Below are 27,552 nucleotides of genomic sequence, written 5' to 3'. Positions count from 1 at the left end.
GTTTGAAAATGTTTTCGTCGCAAAATTTCAAATCCAAACGTATTTTATCCAATCGATAAGTGTTGCCAGCCACATGAATCGATAGTTTACCACCTCTAGTTGCCAGCTATTTTGCGAGCAAAGTTTTGTTTTGCACAAATTTTATCCAAATTTAACTTAAAATCCAGCTGTGGGGGCTTGAGATTGGAGAACAAACACTTTGCTGGCTAACCTAAGGTGCTCTCAGCAACAAAGGTAAGTCAAACGTAGTGGGTAATACAGGCGAAACTGATTTGAGGTCTTTTCAAACAAACACACATGCACTGGGGGCCAAACAAAATTTGCAAAGCCAAAGGCAATGACAACAATAACAACATTGGGCCAGTGCAATGCACACACGCCTATACATATACCTATGTACAGATGCACATACAGCCTTCACCCAAATAAAATGCATTTTGCATCTATTGATTTTGCCAGTTGCATTTGTAGGGTATGTTGCATGAGGTGGGGGTGTGTGTGCGAGTGCAACAGCTGTGCCAAGGAACCCCCTCCCCACCCCCTGAAAACCCCCTTTTTATCCGATTTATCACCACTTTTTAACCCATTTACCTGGCCAATCAACATAGTTTGCACTCTGAGCCACGTGTGTGGCTTGCTATTTGCATAGCAGCACGTACATATGTAACCACCAAACCCTTTTTAACTGCGTTTCTTTTTGCTAAAAACCAGATGAAAACGGGCGGCAACAACAACAACATCTCAGCCAGCAGCAGCAACAACAACAACTGCATTTCCGGCGCCGGCAGCAACAACCGCTCCCTGGTGCCAGGCTCCTCTACTTCCGTTTCCGTCTCCTCATCGCACATTGTCACCGAGTGGGAGGATGGCATCATCTTCGATGTGGATGATCCCGACTTTTGTAATCTCGCCACCGACAAGCTGAATTTTATAGGTGAATATATATAGCGATGGGGGCGTTATTAACCCACCGATTATATTTATAGTCTAGACATCGCAGTAATCTATGTTATTTACGATTAGCTATGGCGAAGCCCACTAATTGAGCGGTGGGAAAGCTTTTTTGCACCTTTGTACCATCAGCTGCAATGGCTTATCGGCCAGTGGTTTTCCCGAACTCTCAAGTCCCGGCTTTTGTCTGATCGGACGGAAACTGTCGTACACTTTTATTAATGCCCATACACTCCGGGCTTTATCGTCGAGTGCGGCTGATAATGGGTCATATATAAAGCAAGCAATTATACAATACCGGAATGGCCAACACTCTGTCCTCCCACGGAGCGTTCCATTTAAATTTAGACCCTGTGCCGTGCTGTTTTTAGAACGCATGTACCATCAATAACCTTTGGAAACATTTGCAAACAGCCGCCGATGGATGAGGGTGCGGACTCACTTTCGGCTAATTGTTTTGCCCGTCCGTTTATCTGCGATCTGATTAGCCGTACAACCGTACAAGCGAGTCGTGCGACTCGCCTATTCACACGTTCCGCCTGTCGCCCAGAATTCGGCCGGCACATTCACGCGTTTGTCATGTGACTCCGGCTCGGATCGATAGGGCCGGGCCTCTCCGCTCGATCATGCTTCTCCTTCGGCTCACCGGCTGAAAAATGGGTGTCAAAAGAGTGTGCAAATATGTCCGATGGCACAACAATGCCAGTGGAATATTTTGCCAATTTTTTGGTCAACAATAACAGTGGCAGCTTATGCGTGCTAGCGTGAGCTGTGTTTTTTGCATGCCGGCTCGGCACGTGTCCCTCGTTAAAGGCTTGTATGGAGTAGGGTCTGTAAAGTCTTCGCTATTAGGCCACCCATCAACATTGCGTGTAAACCAACCATGAGTGTTGGATATTATGTCCTTTTTCCGGTCTTAAGTGGGGCGGTAATGGAAAGGAAAACTTCTAGCAACTGGTGAAGCTTGTTAGTTGCGTTTTTAGGTCTTCACATTAAATTTCCTCATCAACTATAAATTTTACTAGAAAGAAAGCTAGTTTCCATCCAGCTTTGCGAGCCCAAACAAGAGTTTATTGGTTTAATGGGATTGATTTCTTTGCAAAACTAAAGCCTCTTGCCAATCATGTTAATTGACTAAAAAGGAGGAGAAAGTTACAGCTGCATTGGCACCTTGCCCCCCTTGTATTATGCCATTTTCCCCCCTTTCAACTATTTAGCTTAGCTCGCACATTTGCGAATGATTAGCATATTGCATCAGACTATTTGCAATCAGCTTCGTCTGCCAAAGTTACACAGTTTTCAGTTCACGTTGATGTTGTAAGATTTCAAATGATTCAGAGAATTCGCAGTCAATCAAGCTAGTTAAAAACGATTTATCCGAGCTATTTATAGGACCGTAAGTTAGCCTTATCTTCGTGACTCAGACTTATTAGATCTGATCTTTCTCCTGAACACATATGCGGTACTTTACCACTTATCATGATGGATGTCGTGGAATATTATTATCTGAACTGATCGCTCTTGTGCTTATCTCGTGTGGGGCTTGAGTCATCCGCCGTCTAGACCCGGCAACTCCTTATATAACATTAATTGTATTTTTGTTTAGGCGGTGGGAATACGGTTTGCTAGAACACATTGTTGGCGAGTCCCATGCGCGGACATGGGAGCTTGCATAAGCATTTCGCTTGCATAAAATGCTTATTAAAACGCCAAACGTAATGACAATTTTTAAAAATAAAACCGTTTTCGATTTCGCAATACCCCCGAGCACTTCGGCCCACAGTCTGTGTGCTTTATGTTCCCATGCTCATTATAGAACAAAAGCGCCACGCGCGTTTTCGTTCACGGTTTTGTTCAATTTGTCGGCTCGAGCGTCTCTGGCTGATAAGTCTCGCCCGCTGCTACTACAACTAGCGCCTGGAATTGCGCAGCAGCCCCGTCGTCTCGGGTTCTCCTAAGTCTCCGTCGAAAGGCGATAGCCCCTCCGCAATGGAGTGGAAGTGGAAGCGTGCTGGCCGGCACAGGTACGGACATATGTCTGGATGATCCAGCGATGGCGTGATGGAAAGTGCCCAAATGCAATCCGATCTGCGAGGTGTGGCTTCTGATCGGGATCTGGCGCCGAGCTTTGTGGTCTGGCCACCAGTTAGAGGCGGCTCCAGATGGCCCCCGACCGATTTACTTGGGTCTCAACCGGTTCGAGGCTGAATGTGTGCCTCCCATTGGCCGAGTATAATCCAATCGCAAAGAGAAAAGATCACCAGAGTGTGTCAACCATTGGGTACTCATTCCGGGAACCATGAATGATTTTAATTTAGCTGTAATAGTCTTGTACCTCATATTACTTAAAAACAAAACCATTCAGGAAATTCTTCAAGAGCTTATATAGCTTACAGAGTGATAGGGCGAAAAGAATCTCTATATTTACAAATCGTATAATAGAATCCCTGGTGGCAACAGGGATCTAATCTATAGTAGCATGTATTTTTGAGTTCTGTAAAGCCTAAGCCCCCTCTAATGCAGCACCACTCGACGTGGAGAGGCCCGGCCGATCCGATCGCTGGGTGTGTCCGTGTGTCGAGGATTGATTTCAATTCGAATTCCGCCCGTTCGTTCATTCATTGTGCTGCCTTCCCTCGTTCTTTGTTTCTTTTTTATTTATTATTAATTTACAATTTTAGCACACACAAGCGAGCACATATATTTAGTAGATAGAACCCTTGCCGGGCACTACGGCAGTCGAAATCGGTTCAAACCGGTACCGGGTGTGTGTATGTTTACACTGGGCAAATGTTCCGTGCGACGCAAATCTAACAGAGAAGCCAACCATGATGTGGATGCGACGGCCGTAGAGTACCATGCCATATAGTATTCCCCTCAACGAGATGCTGATGACGACGTTGTCAGATCTCACGACGTCAGTTAGTCGCTCGCGCCACTTTATTGACTAAGTATGCCTCTCGAACCTGTTGTAAATTCCCACCATCTGCAGTCGTCATAAAGGTAGGAACCTAAAGGGTTAAGAGGCAGCACCTGGAAAACTTAAGGGGGGAATCTATTTTAACTCAAATGTGTATAAAATATACGAAAATCGCATACAATATAAACTTTCCTGAGAACATAGCATTTAAAGCCGAAAGATAAGAGTCTAAAGCCACAATCTTTCTTCCTTGGAAAGTACTAATCTAATTTTCTTTGGAATGGCGAGACTGGGCTCCAAACAAATGTATACAATCAAAACCCCAATTGTGAGAAACCCTGTAAGCTGATAGGTTTATAAAAATAACAAACCGAATTAACCAAGAAAAACCTGGAAACTATAAACATTTCTTTGCTTAGTCATATAATATAGCTGATATATGAAATTATCAAACTAGTTTCTTTATTGACATTTTATTAATTAGGGGCCAGTCCCAAGCTCGCGTTTCGAAATGACTAGTCTGAGAAAATGAAACAATCAATCCAGATCAAACCGAACTGTTCCAAGTTCATTATTATAAGAACAAATGTAGGACCTTTGTCAATTTACGGAACCAGTTTGTTTGTTAGCCAGGCACATGCTAAAAATTAATTAAATACTGCCCCTGGCGAAAGCCTAAAATTCGAACTATAGAAATTCATTAAACAACTGAAAAGCGAAACCAGATTGAACTGAACCCAATATCTGGGTGGAATCTCCGGCAGTGTAGGCCGCAGCATCGAAACACCTCCCAGCCGCATTCCCCGGTGGAAGTCTCCCGTGTCACGTGTAATTAACAAACTGTTGCATTATGCAAATTGCTAATTAAGTGTTCTCCAGACTTCCACAAGTGTTAATTGTCGCGCGCCAAACGAAACCGCACACCCCTCCCTTCCTTACCTTATAGAGGGTTTATATTTCCCGGACTCTCTCCCTCCGATGTGTTCTAGTTTTTTTTGCCGGGGGATTGCGCACTTTGCCTGCGCGGCTGGGAATTTTTGCAAATTCCGATTTTGCGTTGCAAATAGCACCTTGAACTAGTGTTCAATGTGCCGCGGTTTGTTTATGCATTTTAATCGGGTCGCGTAATGTTCCGGGCATTGTGTTTTTTAATGAGTTCAGCTAAATAATCCAGAAAGAAAAATAGAAATACAACAAAGTTTTTCTAGGCCTTTCCGTTTCGTTTCCCACTGATTATCAAGTCTAATTTACGGCTTTAGTAGGAAAAGATATAACACCCGGATTATAGAATATAAATAAGCTGTTTTCAAAAAGTTTCATATCGCTTCCAAGTAATTTGGCTGACATAAACATATGTGATCTGTGGTTTGTGTACTCAGTGGGATGATGCATGACTTGGACTCCCATGTTGAACACATTTTAATAAATATTTATTACGGAGAAATATTAAGTAACAAGGAGTAATGTTTTTCAAGAAAGCACTGTTTTTGCAAACAGATGAGTTGATTGTGGCAAATGTTTAAGTTTAATTTTAAATGGAATTGCATTCATTATATATTATAAGCAGTCATTTCGAGCCAATTGTCAAAATTTCTGGGGTTTCCGCGTTTTTTACTTCTTCACAATAAAGCCAATAAAGCTTTGTGTTACTGATATTGTTTTATTTTTTGATTATTCGATCGTCAAGCGTTCAATGAATCATTCCTTATAATGCCCTGGCTACTTAGATTTATCTTTATTGGATCTGCAAAATTATATAAGAAATAAGAGATAAAAACTTTGATTACATTATATGTAGTTCAAGGGAAAAGTTTATCTTGGAGACTTTGTTCCTCGAACCTACCTATAGTTCTTAGGTATTTTCCCTTTGATCTAATCAGCTTAGGGATTTTATCACCCATCGTTTCAGTCATGTTTACCGAAGGTTACGTACGAATCGAGTGTATAATAGTGAGACGATCAGACGAAAAATAAACAAGATCTATACATTTTAAAAAGGCGTCATTAAACCTGAATAGAACACGTTCTATTTATAAGAATGTGTACAGGAAATAGATTTTCCCAATATAGATAATTTTGCAGATCGAGCAGAGACAGCGCCTTTGAACATTGGTAATAAGTTATTTATGTTTAAACAAAGAGATTATGGGATAACTCTAAGTATTGGCATCATCCTTAATATAAGTGATAATTTATAAATAACTTTGTTGTGCCGTAACTTCACACACTCATTTGTGACACAGTGATAACAGAGGTAGTCATCAACGACTATCATTGAAGAGTGCAGCTCCATTTCTTCGGCTGTATGCCAGGGCCAGGGTCACGCTAACCAGAGCTCAATGAGACCCACCTTCTTGGGGGCTTTCAGTCATGGACAGGGTCGCATTGACTTCGTATCAGTCATCACCCGGTTCGCCAATCTGTAGTAACCAGATCTACTATATCTATACGTATATTTGCAAACATGCAACGTCGCCGTGAGATAACATATCACAGACCTACTTATAGGTGATTTTCTCCTCTGTCATTGACGCGATCGCTTTTCCAGTCACGGTAGGCAGTTAATTACGTGGAAGTCTTACAAAACCCATGCAAATTAGTACACTCAAAGGGGGCCAAAGGTCAGGGTCGTCCGTTGGCATTCTAATTGCCCGTGTCAACAGTTTCGTCTGGATCGTAAATCTTTCCGATCGGCGCCGAATCGGGTGGGTTAGCAGTGGGCAGAGGGGATAGAGTTGCGACTACTAAGTGCACTTATCTGGCCTGTGATTGTAGAACCCATAGCCACTTTCGTTGGATTATGCCCAGACAGAGTCACGCCCCGTTTTGGCAGTTTACCCCGATATTTCGTGCGGGTACTTTTCCCCCATTAATTAAGTAAACGGTTTTCATAGCACCGACCGCAGGTTGGAATTCCGATTTCGGTTTGTTTGCACTCGCATCTGGGGGCGAGGGAATCCCGTGGAACGGGTTTGTCGCATTCGAGCGAACTCATTAGCATCAGCATGTGATGATGGAAGCAACGCTCTGGCCCAAGATGAGCCCAACGATCAACGTGTGGCGCTGACTGGCCAAAAACCAGCGCCGTAGATTCCCCGCAAGTCTAATGATTCAGCCGCAAACGCCTACAAGACCATCATCATCATAGTATTCGATATTAAAAATCAAAGGCATAACAAAGCCGCGCTTCTGCCTGGCCGGATGGTTTTGCCTTTTGTGTTGTTATCTTTTGGGGTTCGGTTCCTGATTTCCCTCACAATTGACGTCAAGCCTTTGTTTTTGCATTTGGCTGTGACGGATCCTTCCATCCGCATGTGTGCCGCATATTTACACACCAGCCACAACATCCAGCCATCACAATAATTAACAGCTACTTTCAGGAGCAGCTTTGTTTGCTTAGCTGCGGAGCAACTTGCTCGAAACAGAGCTCAGGCCGGAGCTAAAGACTGGCGGCCAGGCCAAAGCCGAAAGAGGAAGCGCATGTCTTCAAGCAGCACTTCAGCACGGCGGTTATGCATAATTCCAAGGGGGGTATCTTGGCAAATAAAACTACAGCTTTGGTGGGCATAAGGAAATTGCAATACCCTCTTCAAGCTGGGCAAATAGTCTGTTTTTAATAAAGCAGGAAAAAATATAATAGTTTTCACAAAGCTACAAGTTTTCCTCTGTATATTATTGTTGCTATCACATATATCTAGTAAGTTTTGTTTGGAAAATAAATGGAAATCTACACTAGACAATGATCTAAAAATACCGAACGGCTTCATACTATTCGTATTATTTATTTCCTTAAGGTAGCTGAACGATAGTAAAATTCGCAGTTAAGTCGAACCAAAGATTTATGCCTTCTAAATCAATTTTTGCAATCCTTTGAAAAGTGTAATTGTGTAATTTAGTGCAGTACTGAAAACAAATTGATAGTTTAAATTTTATATGTGGTTTTTTCGAAAGGAATTTCGCCATAGTTCTATCATTGCAATAACAATAAGTATAGGTATTTCCATACTAATAAATATATTATAAGTAAATGGGATTTTTCGATCACATCAAAATAAATAGAACAAACGGCGTGCGTCAAATAATCTCTTTGAACAATTCGAATAATAAATATTTTAATAACACCCCCTATAAACCTATATTTACGATATTCCATCTATTGATAGCACTTTTGCCGGCGTATAAATCAAGCGATAAGATATAAATACAAATTTCTGCACAATTTTACCCCAGATCATCCGGTTGCGGAACACATATGTTTCTATTTTCGTAATACCCTCCGAAAATATTTAATTCTGGACAAAGGGCTGGGTATATTTAGCAGAGAAACGACATAAACCCATTTCGACTTGGATTGACTGTCGTGGAAGAGTACAAAAATACACACGCACGAGTGCGGGGGCACTTAATAAGTTTTTAAAAGGTTTGCAAAATGTTGTTTAAATATTGTTATTTTCGGACTAATATCCTCACGTTGTCTGACGCAATTTCCGCTGAGGTGAGACTGTCTCTTTTGTGTGAGCTTCCCAGGCAATTGCCGTGTGACCTTCTCCGATGACAATGGTCCCCCCATACCATCTCCACGCGCCGAAAGCCAAAGTGCCGCAAAATGATCGGGGTCATTATGCAATTACCCGATATTATACAAGTTAATATGCCAAAATTATAAATGTCATCAGTTTGGTATAGGCACTTTTTACGCATCACATACTGAATGCACGTAATTCGAGAGTTTGTGTCTGCCCACAGAAGAATTTTTGAGAAGGGGAACTTTAAGGCATTAAGAATACAACTTAATGCACCTTGTGGTTTTTCATGGGATATATGTGGATATATCCGATTCCATTTCTCTCCGTGCACCACGGCACGAAACTGCGCCTCGGCAAAAGTTGAATGCCAGTGAAAAGCGTGCCCGGATCGCGAGGGTTTCGTTCTTGCTTTCTAAATAAACATTAATTGTTTATACTATATGTTCTTCCCAAGCATACGTATGTGGTTCTGTGTGTGGCTGACCGTCGTCGCCTCTGTCGCTGAATTGCATTAAATTGGCGAGGGTCGCTTGGATTTGGCTTGGGTTCGTCTCTGGTTTTCGGACACTTGGCTTTGGCCGGGGTGCTCCCTTTTCGATGGGCTGGCGAAATTCGAAACGCCTTCCAAGCGACGCGCGCGCCTTGGGTCTCGGTTCATGTGCAAAAGTTAGGCCCGGTCTAGCTGCACTTTGGCAGCTCTTTTCCTATTAACATGCCTACGCTAGCGAAAATTTCCATTCCGGCGGGATGACGGCCCCCGGGAGTCACCTCGTCGTCATATTATACATACCGAATGGGTTTCACCATTACACTTTTTTTACAATTTGCTGCAGAGACACGCGCATTGCAAAAAAAAAAGAGTAGAGGGAATTTTGCTGATAAGATTACCCGTAGATTGATAAGCGAAAATGATGGTATATGTGCCAACGTTTATGTATATTTATGATGGGGAAATAACCGGAGAGCAGCAATAGTATTCTCAGCATGATATTGTCTTCAGATGATTCTATATCTTGTTTGAGATCGCTCTTTATCGTGTCATAACAACCAGAAAATGGCCAAAATACCATTCTACCTCAGCTATAAATATTTTTGAAATAGCATTTGAATATTTTGAAATAACATGTTATTCCAGATATAGTAGGGATCTTTGTAATAATGAGACAAACACCCCTAATGGAATTTTCCGCTGATACCTTTGCGGATCTAGTGATTAGGAAAGCGTTCTACCTGGCCTTTTATGAGGATCTTCCGGCTACCTTCCTCCGTCCTGTACCCCCTGGCTTGAGCCATTCACTCTGGTTTTTTCACCTGTCGTCGTTTTCACGGACACGGACCCGAACCCGAATCCGAACCCGTAACCGTCCCTGTCCTTGCCCGGCGCTCTACCTGTCAGAGCGCAAAATGATTTGTTATTCAAATGAAACGGCGCGTCGGCGATTCTTCTGACGGTTGCCAGGGGGCATCTTGTTTTGCCGTCTTCTTGGACATGCGTCAATAACCGGCGGGCGATTACACCTAGTCGATGTACTAGTGTCCGTCCGGTCAATGTGTCGTATACGTATTACGTACTGCGCGGCAGATGGGGCGTATGGAGGAGATATCGGTAGGGGTATCTGTGTGGGTATCACTATGGGTATGGGTATGGGTGTTAGGGTGCCCGCCCGCTGCGCTTGACCGTTAAAAGTGCTCGATCTCTCACTCACTCGCTATCTGTAGTGATACCTTTTACTCTCAAAGCGAAAAGGTATATTGTATTTGAACAGAACTATGTTAGATGTATCCCTACGCAGAGAACAAGTCGATAAAACGTGATGATAATTTGATAACATTTTGTATCAATCATAGATAAGATTTAGATAAGAGGCGGATAACTCCAATATGGCTGCAATCTATTTTTATAACCATAAATTAGTATTTTCAGTTAGCTGCTACCTTATACCTTATGTTTTCATAAATCATATTGTTAAAATGTCTAATGGGTGGGTAAAATTCTGTAAAATATATATATTTATCTGCATCTACCTGTATCCTGTCTTTAAGGATCGTATCTTAAAGATAGGCAACACATCTTGCAGCAGCGAGTAACGGGTATCTGCTAGTCGGTACACTCGCTGCAATTCGCTTTGTTTTGGTTTCTTATCTCTCGCTCTCCGCGAGAGTCGCTCCTGTTGCCAACTACCGCCAATTTGGTCAGCATCTGACTTTGTTTTGGAATTTCGCTTGCGATTCACCCCTGGTTAATGTTTATTACGAGTGTTTATTTTTTTTTGCACCTTATTCGTTTGTGTGCTTGTACGGTTGGCAAGTTCAGTTCGTTAGCTTTGCTTTGTCATCCGATTCGAGGAATATCACTCGCTGGTTTCGCTCTCTCTCGCTCTCCCTCTCGTCTAGCTGGCAGCTCTCTCGCCCGTTGGCCAGCCTATAAAAGCGGAGCGGTGCCAGCGAGCGCCGTTCATTTGAGTTTCGCGGTTCGACGTGCTTGCCCACTTGGTCTTTCGGCTCTGGAGAAAACTATTCGAATCTGGTGAAAAGCATTCCCATTCCCAGCTACTCAGTTCAGTTTCGCCTCCCAGTCCAACTATAAAAGTGCGCTGCAGTCTCTGTCAAAACAACTGCATATTGTATGCTATTATTGCCACTTGCATTTCCATGAACTAACTGTCTTTCGCATCGCGTGTGAAAAGTTACGAACAATAAAACAATTGCCAACGGTTAATGTTAATATCGAGGCAATTACAAGCAAGTAATTTGATTGCCTGACTTACGCAAGGCCAACTACAATTACCAACAACAAGCCAAACAAATCGCATAAAAAAGCCACACAGAAATCCCAATTTGGATTTATTAATAGCGCTGAAAAAAAAGCAAATAAAACAACAACCGTTGCCGTAAATAACACAGCAAATGTAAGTATTTCCGTGCCTGAAATAATAAAAAATGAAAAAATAAATTAAAACGCCCCGTCTGTGTCCCTCCGATATTGTGGCGCTGTCTGTGTGCCCTTCTATAAATAAATAAAATCAAATTAAATGCAACTAGTTGTGTGTGAGGCACAATATGCTCGGATAAATTACAGCAATTTCGTTTTTGCGCCGTTGCCTGTGCTGAAAATTGCCCCCCAAGTCAGTGGGGACGCAAACCAAATTGCAGCCTGGCGAGCGGAGGCCCAAACCAGCCCCTAGACTATCCCGTGTTGTTGTTGCATCGGTCTATTTCGGGCACGTCTCATGATTATACTTTCTCGATACGATCCAGCTAAATATAGAACGTTCAACGGCTGGCCGCATAACAACGCTGAAAATGTATTTATTTATTTATTATGATGCCAGGCCAGCAGACGCTGCGGCAGTCATGTGCCTCGCCAAAAAGATCTTGTTGATTTTTTGCATCTCTGCCAAAATCGTGGAGACAATGTACACACGGGTGGGCCGTAAAGCATAGTATACGCTGTATATCCTATAGATAGTATTCCCCCATTGGCGGCGACACACGAGCGCGAGCAATTAACGTCTCGCCTCCAATTCCAAATAATTCGCACATTAAAGCTTTTTAATTGCCCAAGCCCAAAACAATTGGAAACTACACTATGGAGATGGAGATGACGCACAGATCACTCTCCGATCGGCGGCCTCGGGTGTGTTTATGGTGCCTTCAACCGGATTTCAGCGGTTCATGGACTTGGTCCGCACTCCACCGTCAGTTTCCCCGCACACGAATAGTTGTTAATTTTAACCAAGAATGTCGTCCGAGTTGCAGCGGAAAATGTTATACATATATATAGATCTTAATTCATTTGACTGAACATGCATGTTCTCCAGCACCAGAAGCTCGAGCTGGGTACAGTCGCGCTCTGACATTTGAGTCACGCACCTGTACAACAAGCTCGTTTACCTTCGCCGGCGAACGTTTACCTGGCCAGCATTGAACTCCAGCCCCATCACCTTGTTACCTTTGATGAACTCTAACTGACTCTGCTGTGCTCTCCCCTCTTTGCAGTGCCATCAACAGCCAATATGTCGATCGCCAGTGTTCACGGTCCCCAAATCGCCGACATCTGCAGTCCCTTGTCGTAAGTATTTAAATTTAGATGCCCATCTATAGATCGCACTCATGATTCATTGTATTAGCTGGAAGCAGCGATCCAAGCGATCCAAGCGATTCAGGCGATTCAACCGATTCACTTCCATTTCCGTTTCTCGCATTTGCTAAATATCGCGCTGTAAACAATGTCGGGGCTGATTTGTAGGGGGGATACGAAAGGGGGCGTGTGAGTCGGTGGCTCATTCATGATTTTAGCAATCTTATCAAGTGGGGAACGGCGACTGGGCCAGGGTGCAGAGTACACGGCCGCAGTACCTATCAATACAATACAAAATATATACAATAGTACGAACCGCACCTGCAATTTGGCCACGACTTTGGCCCATTAATGAAGGGGGCCAGCACCTTCAGAGCTCAACAGTTCGTCGTCCGTCTGTGTTTGTATACACCTAGAGACATACGTATATATTCGCATTCGTATCATTATCATTTGGCATTTTGGGGCCGCACAAAAGCAACAAAGCAACCCGTCGCCATCGCTCACATGATCGGGCGAAAGTCGCGCCGCCGAGTCGAGTCGTCGGGTACAGTCGCCAATCATTGCCCTCGTCCCCATCCCCCAGGCCCACCTCATCCATCCCGAAAACCCATTCCGCTCTGCGTACCGGCACGCTGCTCATTATCATAATCACGCCAGCTCATGCTGCCCACCCACTTGGCAAGGTCACGGTTGCCTGACGCCAGCCAAAATCTGTCATGATTACTAATCAAGAATTTCCCCGCCTCGCCGCTAATCTCTTCCAGGCATCACAATCTGCGTCTGTCCGCCTCGGTGCCAGATCTGGTTGGTAGCCCACTGGAGATCAGCATGGACAACGTGCTGACCATCGAGGAGCTGCGCCAGCACATGGGCTCCTGCTTCACCTGCGGCGTCTCCTGGACGGATGACCATGTGTCCCTCGACTGCAGCGAGTGCGGTGGCTACAGCCTGGAGCGTCCCTGTCCCCTCTGCGACGGCCAGTGCGGTGTGCAATGGAAACGTGATTTCGCCATGGTGAGTTGATAGCGCTGACTCTCCCTCTTGCCGAATTTTCCATAACTCAAACGTAAAGCCAAAATTTCCTGGATTTATTGAACGTCATAACTCACATTTCTTTATCTCGGATCAATTGTTTGCTTGGGCAAGTCTTTCTATTAGTCCCATTTTGATAGATACTAATTTTTTGCGAGTACAAAATGAGGAAGAAAAGTTAATATACATAACAGCTTTGGTTGACACCACAGAAATTCGCTGTCGTTAAGTCAATGCAAATAAGCATTGAAAGCAGGAAATTAACATTGAGGTTTTCTATAAAATACACTCACATTTGCTAGATTATTTAAACAAATGTTCTGGGCTTCAAGTTTTTAAACAATCCATTCGATACTGCGCCTTAAGTTTATCTATCAAGCTAAATACTTTGGTACAATGTTTTTGAGTTATAAAAATTCAACATAATCTCTGTTTATTTGCCAAACTAATCGTTTACTTTTGTTCTGCTTACAGTCCCATGCCTGCAGTCAAGCTCGCTGGGTGGGCGTGTGCATCAGCTATCCGGAAGTGGTGGCCGGAGTCCAGTTGCCCGTTGGCGGAGCCGCCGGAGCTGGAGCCACCTCGTGTGCCGCTGCCGCTGCGAATCAACTGCGTCTGGCCCAGGAGCTGTGCTCCCGCCTGGAGCAGCTGTCCACGTCGACGGCGAGCAAAAGCGGTCGCATCTAGAGCAAGGACCGCCAAAGAGTTCCTTCGACAGCCAGACTGCAAACTCGCCTCCACATCAGCCACATCAGCCACACCTCCCCGCACACAAACGGCCAATCAACCGGATAGCAGATAGCTGAAAGCTGTAGCAGAAACAGCTCAACCTCCACCTCCACCACACACAAAAAACACACAGTCTCTCACCCGTAATTTAGGGCCTAATTACTAAGCTTTTTACTTGTTAGTTTTTATTGTTGTGCAGCGTTCAGTCTTTATGTTTTTTTTTCTGTTTATTTTTGCACACATTTTCTTTTGTCTTATGATTTCACTGGTTTCGTTTTCGTTTCGAGTCGTTCGTTGTGTGACTATGCAAATGTTTAGCAGCTAAGTTAGTTCCTTTGTTTACCCTTTAATGGCACCGTTCTGTTTGCACACATGCCCTGTTGTTCTATCCAGGAAAAAGACTTCTTTCTGCTTAGACTTAAGCCGAGTTTAGGCATTGCAGTGATAACGGTGATATTAGCCAGAAAGAATCGTGAACAAATAGTGAATTTACAATGATGTAGCAAATGTCTAACGATAGCTATAGCGAGCATTTTTGTATAACCCAAAAAACACAGACACCAAACAGCCCGTGTAATCGTGTAGAGATTGTTGTTAACAATTAGTTAGTTGTTGTTGCTTTTTGCCTTGTGTCAAAGCTTGTACGAAGCGAGGAGATCCGAGAGTACAGATCAAAGTGAACTTCGATGGTGCTAGCGGAGGGCTCAGTGAGCGCGTAACAAAGAATCTTCCAAATTGCATAATGCTCAACAAAGTAACTACAGGATTGAACAGTCTCTCCAAAGGGGAAAGCGAAAGCGCGAAAGAAAGTAGTAAAGAGAAATTAAGGATGTAAGAACACGCACAAGCAAAAACAATTGAAAAGCATTACTCAAAAAGTTGAAGATTTTCTGTGAAAATCCATATGACATGTAGAAGTTTATACCTAATATATACACCTATATATTATATATCATATAAATCTGCATACAATATACATAAATAAATAAATATATATATATTTTTAATGTAGAGATATGTTTTGTAAAAGACAAAGGCATATTTTTAAAATTAAATACCTAAACTATGCAAAAATCAAAGTCAATGTATTCTAATTAATTCGGGGCTGCCTGTTGTCAAGGCGCATTATCAGCTAGTCAGGGAGTCGTGCTTCGCTCAGAGTGCCTGCCTTTGTCCAACGACGGGAGGCACGCGGTGTAAGCCGGCATCTAATCTGCGTTTATGGTTACCAGGTGGGCTGGTCGACGCCGCTGCAAAGCCGACATCACCTGGTCTGCTAAGTGGTCGGCAAACACTCTTGGGGCTTCTGGGGATTCTCGTCCATAAACATGTGACATCTTTCCCAGCCATCATAAAGCGGGATTTCACCTGCTCGCCGGGTGAATTTATCACCCTTTGTCCCGTGTATGGGGGCGCAGATTTCGGATTTCATCATTCGGTTTGGGCTTCCTCGAAACGAGAAAACACCAACTCTTCATTTGTATTTCTGGTTTGTGTATCTTTAAGTCGCTTTCATTACGGTTATTGCCTTGGCTCTGTTTTGGTGCTCCTCAACGCCGGCATTATCATTTCTGGGAAGTGGGAATACATTTTATCGCGCGCCTGTTCCATTATCATCGAGCATAGCAGTAATTACAGACTTCATTACTTCTTGTTTATAAGTGTTAACTCACTATTTTCTAGAATTGACAGTTCTTCACTTCCTTTTCAAAAATGATGTGGCATATCTTGCTTTTCTAATAATATTGGGCGGTTAAATTTCCCTAAGATGCTCTTAGCCTTTGGTTAAGCTAAGGAAGCTTTGGTTATTTTACTCTTTTAAAAAGTTTTGCCATGATTTTTGGCTAGACAACAACACAGACTGCGGCTCCGGCTTTTGCAACTCCTTCTACGTTGACGGGCATACCAATCGGGAGTGTTGAGGGATACGAGGCTACTTTCAGCTTTAAAGATTGATAGTTAATTGATTGATATTAAAACACCATTAAGATACTTACATTTCTTTTCTGTATCCAGTTCAGATACTGGGGAAGCCTCTGTCAAGGGCATTTGAGCCTGTAGCTCCTCCAGGAGCTCGGCCAGCTCTTGAGAGTCCTTGGCAATGCTGCACAGCTCCTCCTGCTGGAAATCAGGATTTATTTGCTTGCACAGCAGGAATTGGCTTATAACATTGCCCAAATTGGAGGGAGCAGTGCGCGAGGAAGCTGCAAGATAAAATAAAAACTAAAGTCCTATAAGAATTTTATATACATGCTCCCCAACCATAATAATCCGTCATGTCCAGGGGCACCAGCTGGATCAAACGATGGCTCTTCATGAGTTCATGTTGAAATTGCTGGGTGAGGTGAAAGAGCAGGGTCAAGTGCATCCTCTCACTGGGACTGCCCAGGCAATGGCGTGGCTGGGGGGTGATTAAATGGGCGGTGTGCTTGCAGGCATCCACACAGTTGCGCCTCAGCTTCCGGATCTTCTCCCGCAACTCGGGGGAATCCCGGGCCTGGCCTATGAAGATGAGTAACTCCCGAAACTGGGCCACATGGCAGTTAATTTCTGTAATGAGCTGGGAAGAGGCTTATACTATTAGTAATATATAATATAGCATGGGAAACCCTACCTTCTGGGGATCCCGCGAGGGCAGCAGCAATTGGGGCAGATAAATGGACAGCCGATGGGCGATAATCGTGGAGTTCCTAATGGCCAAGGCCGTGCTGCTGGCCACACAGGCCACTGGCTTCTCCTCGAGCCCAGCCGACGAGCCGAGGCCTCCTCCATGGGCCATGTTTGGATGCAGACTGCAGCAGCATCCGTTTTTGAACCACGAATAGGTTCTATAAAAAGCCAGGACATACCACGGCCGTATGTTTGTGCATCGACTCAGGCTGCTGGTGGACTGTCTTATGTAAGCAAATTGCTGCTGCCCCGTCTCATTACCTTGTGTCAACAAGTCACGCCAGCTAAGCCAGCAACAAATGAGCCTGGTTGCGGAAAAACAACCATGAGACACCCCCACCGTTCCACTTTCATCAGATTGCACACCCGTATGAAGCCATTTTGCATAGAGCAGAGCATGTTGTTTTTTATGGGCTCAAATTCACAGGGCAAAACACACAAAATATACAAGTTATGAGCTTGATTGGGACTCCCCGAAGATGTCCTCGACTAACTGATTCGGAGCATCGATGTACAAGTCCACGGAATCGTAGTCAATGGCGTCCAGCTCCTCGTAGATCATCATGTCATCGATTTCAAAGTTGGGCTCCTGAAAGGATGATAGTTATAAAATGGTTAGTTATACATTTCTTTAAATATATAATGCCCTTACTATCTTGGCATACTTCCAGCATTCGACAGCCTTGTAGTTTTCACCCAGTCTTAGGTTGATTAGCGCCAGAAACCCCCATACGTTGGGCACATGGGTATCCAGATGGGTGGACTTCGCAAAGCATTGGAGGGCCATCTCCAACTCGTTCAGTTTATAGTAGGACTTGCCCATCAAGTTGCCGGCCACCAGGGACAGAAGCTGGCCGGCGAAGGGTTGGCTCAGGGCTTCGATGCACTTTTGGTAGTTGCCCAACTCATATGATATGTAGCCCAGTCGCAGTCTGCTGACCTCAAAGGAATCGCGCTCGTTCTCATCGGCAACGGGCAAGGTCAGACAGCACTCGTAGTACAAGGCAGCCTCCTCCAGGTTGCCTCGTTGGAACTCCACATTGCCGTTGACCTGGGCGTTCATGGCGGCCTGTAAAACAATTTTAGGTTCCGAAACACAGATCCTGAAAAGAAAACCCTTCTATTTCCCAACCCACCGCATTGTCAGCCTCCTCGCCTTCTCCGAACTCGTAGCTCTGCAGTACAAGGTCCTCATCCAGTTGGTTGAGCATTAGGGACAGCTGGGTGTTGATCATATACCGATCCGCATCATTGAGCAAATGCTCCACGGCGGCAAAGACCACCTGGGCGAACTCGTAGAGACCCAGGCGCGCAAAGGTCCTGAAGACCTCGAAGAACAGGCTTCCCCGGACCGTGGGCAAGGTCGTGCTGAGGGTCAGGAAAAGACCCCACAGACTGTGCGGAGCATTGGAGGAGGAGTTGACCCGGTTGTGCCCGCTCTGGTCCGCAAATCGCCAGAGGGCAAAGGCACAGCCCGGCTCGTACTTGAATCTTTTGTAGTAGCAGTAGAGCAGGATCCACCCGTCCTGCTGACGGGGATTCTTCTCGGCGTAGTTCGTAATGCTCTTCAGAAGACACTCCGTGCAGTCGGCCGAGGTTTCTGGATTGTTTCGAGTGTCCACGTAGTTGATGTACAATTTGATCCAGCCACTATCGTATCAGTTTGTGGAGATAGTGTCACTTTGATTCGGGCTATCAATGGGCTCATGCTTACGCAAAGTAGTCGTGGGTGTCCGCCAGGTGATTCTTTCTGAAGTACAACTTAGCCTTTTCGAGATCGCCACGTTCCATGTACGCGATCAGCATGTAGAACCAAAATCGTTCATCACTGGGGTACTCGGTGGTGGCCTGTAAATGGAAAAATCAAGAAAAAGTTCCATTTATCATTTCCAGAATTTCATAATCCAGAATTTTCCTAAGGTACATTCAAGTTACTTTTTTTACCTGTTATGCTAAAGAGATAATTTTATCAATTAGAGAACATACCCTAACAAGCCTAATGATTAATTGTTTACTTCCGAATTTCGTTCATTCATAACTGATATACTAGCGGAAAGGTTTAAGTGAAATCGCGCTGTTATTCATTATTTACAATCTAATCAAATTAGCGTATTATTTATGTGAATCACTTACAGGTTTGGATGAAGTCTTATTCACTTCCGTTTATATCAAACGAAAATGTATTCCAACGGAAATGTAATATCGATTTGTATGCGGTTGCTTACTTCCTTTTTTTTTAGTGCGACATTTTAATTGGACTTTATTACTTTGTGAATTTGGAAAGAGCTAAAAGTAATTAAAAGTCAACTTGTTGACAAACCTTCAGCTCGAGTAATTGTGTTTAATTTTAGCCGAATGACTATTGTAGTTCTAGTAGAAACTACAATAGGAAATTCCAATAAAAAGAAGATAAGTGCTTGGAACTAAATTACTAAGCCCGGCGCTTAGCTCTTTTTTTATGAAGAAAGTTACTAAAAGCAGGACTGGTCACTGCTGAATCACACTCTCCGCAACTGCCAGACATGAATCAAGAACTTACCTTCTCCAGCAGCAGATTAGCAAGGCTATCGTCTTTCACTAAATAGAGCAGCTTGATGGTGTTCAAGTAGTCTATCTGCCGGTCTATCTGAATCTGCTTGTGGACCGTGTAGTTCTCGAAGCCCTCGTTCTCAATCTGCTCCACCATGCTGTGGATCCGGGGCTCCAACTCATTGTAGGCAAAGGCGCAGAGATTCTGGGTAGGGGAAAGTTGATTACCATAGTAAGCAATAAAAACAATTAGCCAACCGCAAACTCCACGCTTGAGGAGGTGGGAGTCCTTGTATTGTAGACACTGCCCACCAACTTCATCAGGATATTGGTCAGGTTCTGAACGGCGCAGCAGAAGTGCTGCTTCTTGTCCTCGATCTTCATCACCTTCTTGTCGATAATAAAGGCTATGCAATCCCTGATGAACTTGTCGAACCGGGCATAGGCTTCCTGCTGGATCTCGGCCAGTGTCAGCACTTTTTGCGCACTATAGGGACGATCGCAGAAGAGCAGTCGGTTCTGGCGCACAAAGCTCTCGCGGAACACCTTCAGCTCCTTGTAGATCTCCCCAATGGGCGCCAGGAGACACAACTTTATGATGGCAAAGGTGGGCGTAAGCCGTTGCCGATCCAAGCCCTTTCCACTCATTAGGCTGCTCATGTGCTTCTTGGGCTTAAGTTTTCCCAGATAATCGAGCTGGACAGCAAATCTCATGTTTTGGACTAAAATGTATTTAATATATTACCATGTTTGACAATCCCTACCAATATTATTAATACTAATATTGTAAAAATGCTAAAAATATTTTTTAACTACATGGTATTTAAAGATTTCAGGTAATTAAGAATTTTAAACTTTAAATATATGTTTATTATGAATATAAACAAAATGTCCTGTTCTACTTAAAAAATAATAAACGAAATCCAATATACTTCTAGAAAGTATTAAGCTCCTTAAGACCCCAACTTACCCCCCGGAAAAGCCATTATAGACGGATCCAGAACGCCCTGGAAAACTTTCTGCGGCTTGGCGCTCCCAGAAGTTTGAAACGCCTCGATGGCTATGACATACTGCTGGCAGGTGATGACAAACGATAGGATATCGGCCATCTTCTGGGTCAGGATGAAGCGGTGAAAGGAGTTGCAGACGAGAGCATCATCCATAGCCGGGTCGATTTCCTCGAAGTCCACCGTCATGCCCTCGCTGCAGAAGAGTTCCGCGAAGAGTCGATGCATTTCCACCTCCATGGCGGACTTTAGCCCAGTCACATTCCACGGATACACGATGCGGCGGAAGGACTCGAAGACATGATGATTGTTCTGCGTGCTGATGATCTTCCGCTCCAGGTTCCCGAATTCACAGAGCGGCACAAACGTGTACTCGTTCCGATCACTGGGCAGCCGAGAGCGGAAACTCACCCGCACCCACAGGGTGTCCATGTCCAGGACGTACTCCTCCTTAAGGTTGTATATGCTCTCGAACGTCACGAAGGCCATGTTGGTGAAGGTCAGCTTTTTGGCGATGGGCAGCAGGGTGTAGAGGTGCCACTCCGTGTGGACGGTGGTGCGCAGATCGTTGGGAACATCCGGCATGGGATAGAGGTACAACTGCTCACAGATCATGCTGCGTCGGTGGCCGAACAACTTGATCACATCCAGGTAGCCCACACAAAGGAGTACCAACTGTTCCGTCTCCCTGGCCTCGAACTCGTCGTCATCCTCGATCGTTGTGTTCTTCCCCGTGGACATGGCCAAATCGGAGTCGGAATCCGCCTCCAAATCGCCACCCTCCTCCAGCTGCTCCTCACCCATTTCGAACTCCACCTCAAACTTTCTTTTCGGCGGAAAGACACGCACGTAGAGTTGGATCAGGAGGGGATTATCCGCCGCATGGTTGATCCTGTCCACGTTGTCCTGCTGGAAGATCAGCGTGAACGTGGGCCTCGTGTTGAACTCGCCCTGCACTATGATGCCATCCGTGTTGTAGTGCTCGTCGCACTTGACGATCAAACTGCCACCCTGGCTTATGTGGATCTCCAGCTGATGCTCCGTTTGGGGCAGGTTGGCTATGTTGGCCAGCTGGATGTAGAGGAAAACGTTCGGCGGCTGTGGGTGGATGCCCAGGTCCTCCTCCTTCTTGTCCGCCGCCCCCTTCTTTGCCTTCTTTGGCGGCATTTCTCAACAAAACTTTCGGATTGTGTTTATTTTTGAACTGTAACGGAAAATTCGTTGACAAGCAGTTGACAGCAGCACGAGTTACATATACTTTCATCAATGTTTCATCAGCGGATGAAAATCGTTTTTTTCAGATTTTTCATTGGTCTTTAAAAAATAGATTTTTAATATATATTAGGTGGATATATCTCACAAATAAAAATAGCTTCATTCAAATATTTTTCAAAACTTTTTTTGATTGGGTCATCTTTTTACAGTTTTGCAGCTTAACATAAAAATAAAGTTCCAAAGATTGTCTCTATATACGAGTGTTTATAAAGTTTAAAATATAAAATTATGAAACTTAAGAATATATAATGTTCTGCAGTATTTAAAAAATGCAATGGGCGAAAAGGTATTCTTTGGTATATAATTTTCAGTATTTTTTGTTCGCCACCCCTGTCTTCGCCAACAGCTGTTCGCCGGGCAAGCAGTGCTGTCAACTGCTTGCGGCCGCCACACGTGAAGTGCGCGAATAAACAACAAATTGGACGGATTCGGTGTGTAATTATGCAACAAATGCTGTGTGAAAAGTGTCGAAAACTGCGATAAATTGATGACATTTGCGTGTAACGTGTGCGCCTAGCTGCAACTCGTCGAAATGTATCGTTTGTTGAGTGCAAATCGCGCGGCGGCAGTGCAAAAAGCCCTGCGAGTGCCGCCCACCGCCCACACAACAACAACACCCACAGTGTGCTGCGGCTGCGGAGGCGGAATTGCGCCTTCAAATTTCACCCATTATCAGCAGTATTATCAAATGCTATACCGCCAAACGCCGGCAGGTGAGTAGTGATAATACAGAGTGCCCAAAAGGAGCCAAACTAATGCAACACGTGCTTTCCCCTTGCAGTGACAACAACCACAACCACAACAACGCGCACACAAACAACAACACCCACACAGGCAGATGCATTGACCCAGGCGAAAAAAAAGCGATTGCGCAAGCCGCGCTACGCCAAATATGTGGAGCTCCTGGAGGGTAGGTCCCAGCAGGATTACCAGTAATTTCCTATATAAACATATCGCCTATCTTCCCCTCCAGTCACCGAGCAGGCCATCAGCGAGCGAAGATCACGGGTCAAGCGGCTAAAGTCCAAGAAGCTGGCTGACTTTATACAGAAGGCCCAGCAGCAAATTTTGGATCGACGTGCCCGGGAGGATCGCAAGGATAAGAAGACCAAGGGCGTCTTGGACCTGGCGCAGCGGCAACCTGTGGAGTATCAGAAGATCGATATGGAGGCCTTGGATGGTTCGATTCTGGAGTCCGGAATCTACGATGATCGGCCAATGCTATTCTTCGGCAAGGATGAGTACACCAAGCAGGTGATTGCGAATCCCGAGGAAGTGCAAAACATCCTCAAGAGCTTTCACAACTTTCGGGATATCATCGAGAGCATGGGGAACGATCAACACGAAGCGGACTTTGGGTAGGTCTAGGATTGGAAGAGGTTCAACTCCTTAAGAACAGAACTCCTAAGCTTATATGATGAGATTTCTACATTTAGACTTGTTATTCCCTACTGATTTTATTTATATTCGTTCTTCAATCTTATAGACTAAGTACGCCCAAGGTGCTTCCTGAAGAAGCCGACGTTCTGGATCCTTTCGAAGCCATTGAGCCTTACATTAACCCCCTAGACAAAAGCAAACCTGCTGTAACAGCCGTGGCCATGCCCAACGCCAGTGCAGTCACATCCAAGTCCAAAAAACGGTAAAGAGTTTTAGCCAAGATTTTAAAAGAAAAACTCTAAAATGTTTTATTTCCCCTTGTAGATTCAAGTCAAAGGTACACGTGAACGAGGAGCAAGAGCGTCTGGCCAAACAGCGGGCACTGCACATGAATCTAAATACCTATCTGAATGTGTGTGTCTCCGCCAACATGCTTAATCGCGCCCTGTCCACCATTATCGCTTATCGGGGAAGGGTGAGGAAGAGTACTTTGCCACACATGTCCGAAGGCCTCATCACCATTGACCTGTACAACATACTATTGCACGGCTACGCGGGCAAGGGATCCTTTGATCGCTCGCAGGAGCTCTTCAAACTCATCGAGGAGGATGGCCTGACGTTCAATGAACAAAGCTATGCCGCCATATTTGAATGCTTGGGACGCCTGGAACCAGATGAACAGAATCAGCAATACATATCCCAGTACATAGCACAAGCGGAGAAGGAGGGATTCAGTTTGGACCAAATTATGGATAAATCCAAGTTTGTGGCCGATCAGCGGGACATTGCCCTGGACGCCATTCGACGAATTCGTCCGGACTTCAAGCCTGTCTATGTGCCGCCGCAACTGGGTTACGACAATGAACTACTGAATCATCTAAACAAGCACGTTTTACCTGTTGGAGAAGAGGGAAAACCAGGTGAAGATGATTTGGACTATGCCATAATGAACTCCAAGCGAGGCTACACCACGGCCCAATTAGAAAAGCTTGCAAGGGAACAACTCAAAATTGAACTCGACGGTAGCATCACCATCAAGTCCATTGAGAAATCCAAGGAGTTTGCCAATTCCGAAAAATGCGTAAGTATAATTAAATAAAACACAATATTTGTACTTATTTTAATCAATATTCAGCGCGAACGCCTGAAGGAACTGGAGGAAACCTGGCGCAAACAAATTTCATCAGCCATTGTGCGGGATCTTAACACTCTGCGAGCCCAAGTGCGCTTCAAACCACATGGCTTCATGAACTACTACACATATCTAAAGACCCTGGACACTTCGCACTTTGCCGACATCCTGATCAAGGAACTTTACAAGCTGGCCGAAGGCTCCGAAACATTCAGTCCCACGGTGGGCCAGTTGTACAAACAACTCGGGCAGAGAGTGCAGCAAAGATACCAAATTGAACAGAAGAAACACAACGGCACACTGGAGAAAATTGGCGAGATTTACAGCTCGTACTGTGAACTGTGGGACAGCGGAAAGTCACAGGATAACACGCGACAGGCTTGGCAGCGTCTCGTGCACGAACAGCGAGAGAGCGGACCCAGTATGGATCTGCCGGAGGTGCCGTGGCCCTCCAATGTCCTGATTGGCGTGGGTCGCTTTCTGTACAACATCCTGATGCGGGACATCAAGATCGACGCCCATATAATGAGGCAAAAGAGCAAAACCAAAGCGGCCTCTCAGCCGCAGAACCTGTTGCCCGCGTTCTACACTCTCTTCCGGAATCAAGGGCGGTTTGTGAAGGAGGAAGTCAAACCACACCCGGTGCTCTCGAGATTATTTCGGGCTTCACGCCAGCAGACGCTCACCTTCGACTCAAATCTGGTGCCCATGCTGTGTCCTCCGCAACCGTGGAGTACTCCCCACAACGGTGGCTACCTGCTCAATAAGTCTGAACTGATCCGCCTGCCTCACCAAGCCATCCAGCAGTGGGACCGGATATCTGCATCCAATCCGCAGCACCTTTATCCCGCTTTAGATTCTTTGAATCAATTGGCCAGTGTCCCCTGGCGGGTAAACACGCAATTGCTGGATGTGATTATTGAGGTGTTCCAGAACGGTGGTGATGCGAAATTGGATGTCCCTCAACCACCCAGTTCTCTGCCTCCGCTTCCAACGCTGCCGGCTAAAGATGCCGAAGGCAATGCTGCATCCTCGGCGGATCGGGCGAAGCAATTCCGGGACAAACTGGGTCACCGAAGAAAGCAGGCCGAGATGTACAGCTTGTGGTGCGATGCTCTCTATAGGTTGTCCCTGGCACAGCATGTGAGTTCTCTACAGAAAGAAACTTGTAATCTTTATTATAACTAATATATGTACATATTTTTAGTACCGCGATAAAGTCTTCTGGCTGCCACACAACATGGACTTCCGAGGACGCGTCTACCCCGTGCCACCACATCTCAATCATCTGGGCTCTGACTTGGCTCGTTCGATGCTCATCTTCGATCAGGCACAGCCACTGGGAGTCGATGGTTTTAGTTGGCTCAAGCTGCACTGCATCAACCTGACGGGGATGAAGAAACGCGACTCGGTTAGGGAACGTCTCCTGTACGCGGAGGAGATTATGCCGGATATCCTGGACTCTGCGGATAATCCGCTCACAGGTCGTATGTGGTGGTCCAAATCAGATGAGCCCTGGCAAACTTTGGCCTGCTGCATGGAAATTGCCAACGTGCATCGCTGTCCGGATCCCGCCGCCTATCTCAGTCGCTTTCCCATCCACCAGGATGGCTCCTGCAATGGATTGCAGCATTATGCAGCTTTGGGAAGAGACGAAGCGGGAGCCTGTAGTGTTAACCTAGCCCCGTCGGCCATTCCGCAGGACGTCTACAGTGCAGTGGCTGCTTTGGTAGAGAAGAGCAGGAAGACCGATGCCCAAAATGGACTGCATGTGGCAGAGGCACTAGCTGGGTTCGTTCGTCGAAAGGTGATCAAACAAACGGTGATGACTACAGTATACGGAGTGACGCGCTACGGAGCAAGACTGCAGATTGCACGCCAACTAAAGGACATCGACGAGTTTCCCAAGGATTGGGTGTGGCCGGCGTCCACATACTTGACCACCAAGACGTTCGAGAGCCTGCGAGAAATGTTCACGTCGACGCGAGAAATCCAGGATTGGTTTACGGAGTGCGCCCGTCTTATTTCCGGTGTCTGTAGCCAGAATGTCGAGTGGGTGACGCCACTCGGTCTGCCGGTGGTGCAGCCCTACAATCGTCAGGAGATGAAGCACTCGCCTCGCACCGGATTTAAGGTGTCCTCAAACATGCCTATGGACATGTATGAACGTCCAAACATCCTCAAGCAGAAGAACGCCTTCCCGCCGAACTTCATCCACTCGCTGGATTCCTCGCACATGATGCTCACCTCGCTGCACTGCGAACGGCAGGGCATCACATTCGTATCGGTGCACGACTGTTTCTGGACTCACGCCAACACAGTACCGGATCTGAATCGGATGTGTCGGGAGCAGTTTGTTGCCCTCCACTCGCAGCCCATTCTGGAGCAGCTGTCCGACTTTATGCGACGGACCTACAGCTTTAAGGATAAGTGAGTTATAACATAACATTCAAGTTGATTTGTTTATAATGTTTTATTCCCTAGCGACTTTACCAACGATGGCTCCGTGGAGGACCTGTCCAAGCGTCAGCTGAACCGTACCGTAAAACAGCTGCCCCAGAAGGGAGACTTTGACCTGCGCAACGTACTCGACTCTGTGTACTTCTTCAGTTAGGAACTTTTCTATCCAGAAGACATCTGCTACAGTGCCTAATCGTAATCGTAGTCGTTAGGATTATTTAATATACCAGTTAAATTTGTTGAACAATTCGGCTTTCAATACCAAAAAACAAATTATGAACAGAAGCTACAAAAGGCGCAGTGGATCGACGCTAAATGTGATTTTGTAACCTTTAATTATATAAAACTGATTAAAAACGCTTTTAAAAAAATGTTTTTCGTAATTGTTGTCTGGCAAGGGTATAACCTATTTAAAAAAATTTAAATATTTATATTAGGGAAGACATTTCCATGATGATTATAGTAGGCATCCCACATTACCGGAAAACGTGTGTTTTTATTCATTGATCGATTTTGTTTTCCATTTTATTCCAATTCTATTTAATTTTTATGTGTTTTGCTACCTCAACGATTTTCATTGCGATTTGGGGCAGAGCTACTTGACCATGTGGTTTTGTATCTGCGCCAGAAGACGATTGTTTAATTAAATTTGGCTACTACATTGAAGACCCTACATACTTGGCTTGTGTGTATAAATTCACGAGCAAACAGTGAATAGTATGTGAATCTATCTTGTGTTCATTTATGTTTAAATTTAAATATTTCTTGAGTGGAACAACCACATTGTGGTCTACTTTGTTTATAAGTATTTTACACTTTTTAAATATGTGTATTCCTTAGAATTTAATGGTCATTTG

General features: G+C 45.0%; 4 protein-coding genes across 5 annotated transcripts; 2 read left to right on the top strand and 2 right to left on the bottom strand.

The window, feature by feature from the left end:
- The first annotated feature begins 76 nt into the window (after window positions 1-76).
- On the top strand, window positions 77-15,321 carry LOC108027782 (protein pinocchio). 2 transcript variants are annotated; one of them, XM_017099345.3, is made up of 5 exons: window positions 77-234; window positions 712-934; window positions 12,397-12,469; window positions 13,246-13,495; window positions 13,988-15,321. In XM_017099345.3, exons 2-5 carry the CDS (start codon window positions 712-714, stop codon window positions 14,198-14,200), a joined length of 759 nt encoding a protein of 252 aa, XP_016954834.1. In that variant the 5' UTR covers window positions 77-234; the 3' UTR covers window positions 14,201-15,321. The 2 variants fall into 2 exon arrangements, with proteins under 2 accessions (XP_016954834.1, XP_016954835.1); XM_017099346.3 differs by lacking the exons at window positions 77-234; window positions 712-934 and adding an exon at window positions 10,845-11,306.
- Window positions 15,315-17,021, bottom strand: LOC108027781 (uncharacterized). Its single transcript, XM_017099344.3, has 4 exons — window positions 16,857-17,021; window positions 16,505-16,802; window positions 16,240-16,446; window positions 15,315-16,185 (listed from the first exon to the last, which is right to left on the bottom strand). The coding sequence occupies exons 1-4, from the start codon at window positions 17,019-17,021 to the stop codon at window positions 16,061-16,063; spliced, it is 795 nt and encodes a 264-aa protein (XP_016954833.1). The 3' UTR covers window positions 15,315-16,060.
- A 266-nt stretch (window positions 17,022-17,287) lies between these two features.
- LOC108027685 (uncharacterized) lies at window positions 17,288-21,667 on the bottom strand. Its single transcript, XM_017099233.3, has 7 exons — window positions 20,412-21,667; window positions 19,700-20,163; window positions 19,452-19,646; window positions 18,627-18,760; window positions 18,049-18,562; window positions 17,565-17,981; window positions 17,288-17,501 (listed from the first exon to the last, which is right to left on the bottom strand). Exons 1-7 carry the CDS (start codon window positions 21,613-21,615, stop codon window positions 17,364-17,366), a joined length of 3,066 nt encoding a protein of 1,021 aa, XP_016954722.1. The 5' UTR covers window positions 21,616-21,667; the 3' UTR covers window positions 17,288-17,363.
- A 433-nt stretch (window positions 21,668-22,100) lies between these two features.
- LOC108027877 (DNA-directed RNA polymerase, mitochondrial) lies at window positions 22,101-27,066 on the top strand. The gene is made up of 8 exons (XM_017099493.3): window positions 22,101-22,436; window positions 22,505-22,633; window positions 22,697-23,081; window positions 23,210-23,365; window positions 23,428-24,184; window positions 24,239-25,378; window positions 25,443-26,665; window positions 26,720-27,066. The coding sequence occupies exons 1-8, from the start codon at window positions 22,256-22,258 to the stop codon at window positions 26,847-26,849; spliced, it is 4,101 nt and encodes a 1,366-aa protein (XP_016954982.1). The 5' UTR covers window positions 22,101-22,255; the 3' UTR covers window positions 26,850-27,066.
- The last annotated feature ends 486 nt before the right edge of the window (window positions 27,067-27,552 follow it).

Source organism: Drosophila biarmipes, chromosome 2L, assembly GCF_025231255.1.
Source record: "Drosophila biarmipes strain raj3 chromosome 2L, RU_DBia_V1.1, whole genome shotgun sequence".
Taxonomy (NCBI): domain Eukaryota; kingdom Metazoa; phylum Arthropoda; class Insecta; order Diptera; family Drosophilidae; genus Drosophila; species Drosophila biarmipes.
Note: the sequence above shows the minus strand (reverse complement) of the source record. Positions and strands in the feature narration are given on the sequence as shown.

Bases quoted from the DNA above. Each gene is read 5' to 3' on its own strand.
- LOC108027782 (XM_017099345.3), top strand. From the start codon at position 712: ATGAAAACGGGCGGCAACAACAACAACATCTCAGCCAGCAGCAGCAAC. The intron at 12,470-13,245 runs GTAAGTATTTAA...AATCTCTTCCAG, and splicing joins GACATCTGCAGTCCCTTGTC to GCATCACAATCTGCGTCTGT. The intron at 13,496-13,987 runs GTGAGTTGATAG...TTCTGCTTACAG, and splicing joins GGAAACGTGATTTCGCCATG to TCCCATGCCTGCAGTCAAGC.
- LOC108027781 (XM_017099344.3), bottom strand. From the start codon at position 17,021: ATGGCCCATGGAGGAGGCCTCGGCTCGTCGGCTGGGCTCGAGGAGAAG. The intron at 16,447-16,504 runs GTTGGGGAGCAT...TTTATCTTGCAG, and splicing joins GGACATGACGGATTATTATG to CTTCCTCGCGCACTGCTCCC. The intron at 16,186-16,239 runs GTAAGTATCTTA...CAATCTTTAAAG, and splicing joins ACTGGATACAGAAAAGAAAT to CTGAAAGTAGCCTCGTATCC.
- LOC108027685 (XM_017099233.3), bottom strand. From the start codon at position 21,615: ATGCCGCCAAAGAAGGCAAAGAAGGGGGCGGCGGACAAGAAGGAGGAG. The intron at 18,761-19,451 runs GTAAGTTCTTGA...TTCCATTTACAG, and splicing joins CTAATCTGCTGCTGGAGAAG to GCCACCACCGAGTACCCCAG. The intron at 18,563-18,626 runs GTAAGCATGAGC...CTGATACGATAG, and splicing joins GACACCCACGACTACTTTGC to TGGCTGGATCAAATTGTACA.
- LOC108027877 (XM_017099493.3), top strand. From the start codon at position 22,256: ATGTATCGTTTGTTGAGTGCAAATCGCGCGGCGGCAGTGCAAAAAGCC. The intron at 24,185-24,238 runs GTAAGTATAATT...ATCAATATTCAG, and splicing joins TTGCCAATTCCGAAAAATGC to CGCGAACGCCTGAAGGAACT. The intron at 25,379-25,442 runs GTGAGTTCTCTA...ACATATTTTTAG, and splicing joins GGTTGTCCCTGGCACAGCAT to TACCGCGATAAAGTCTTCTG.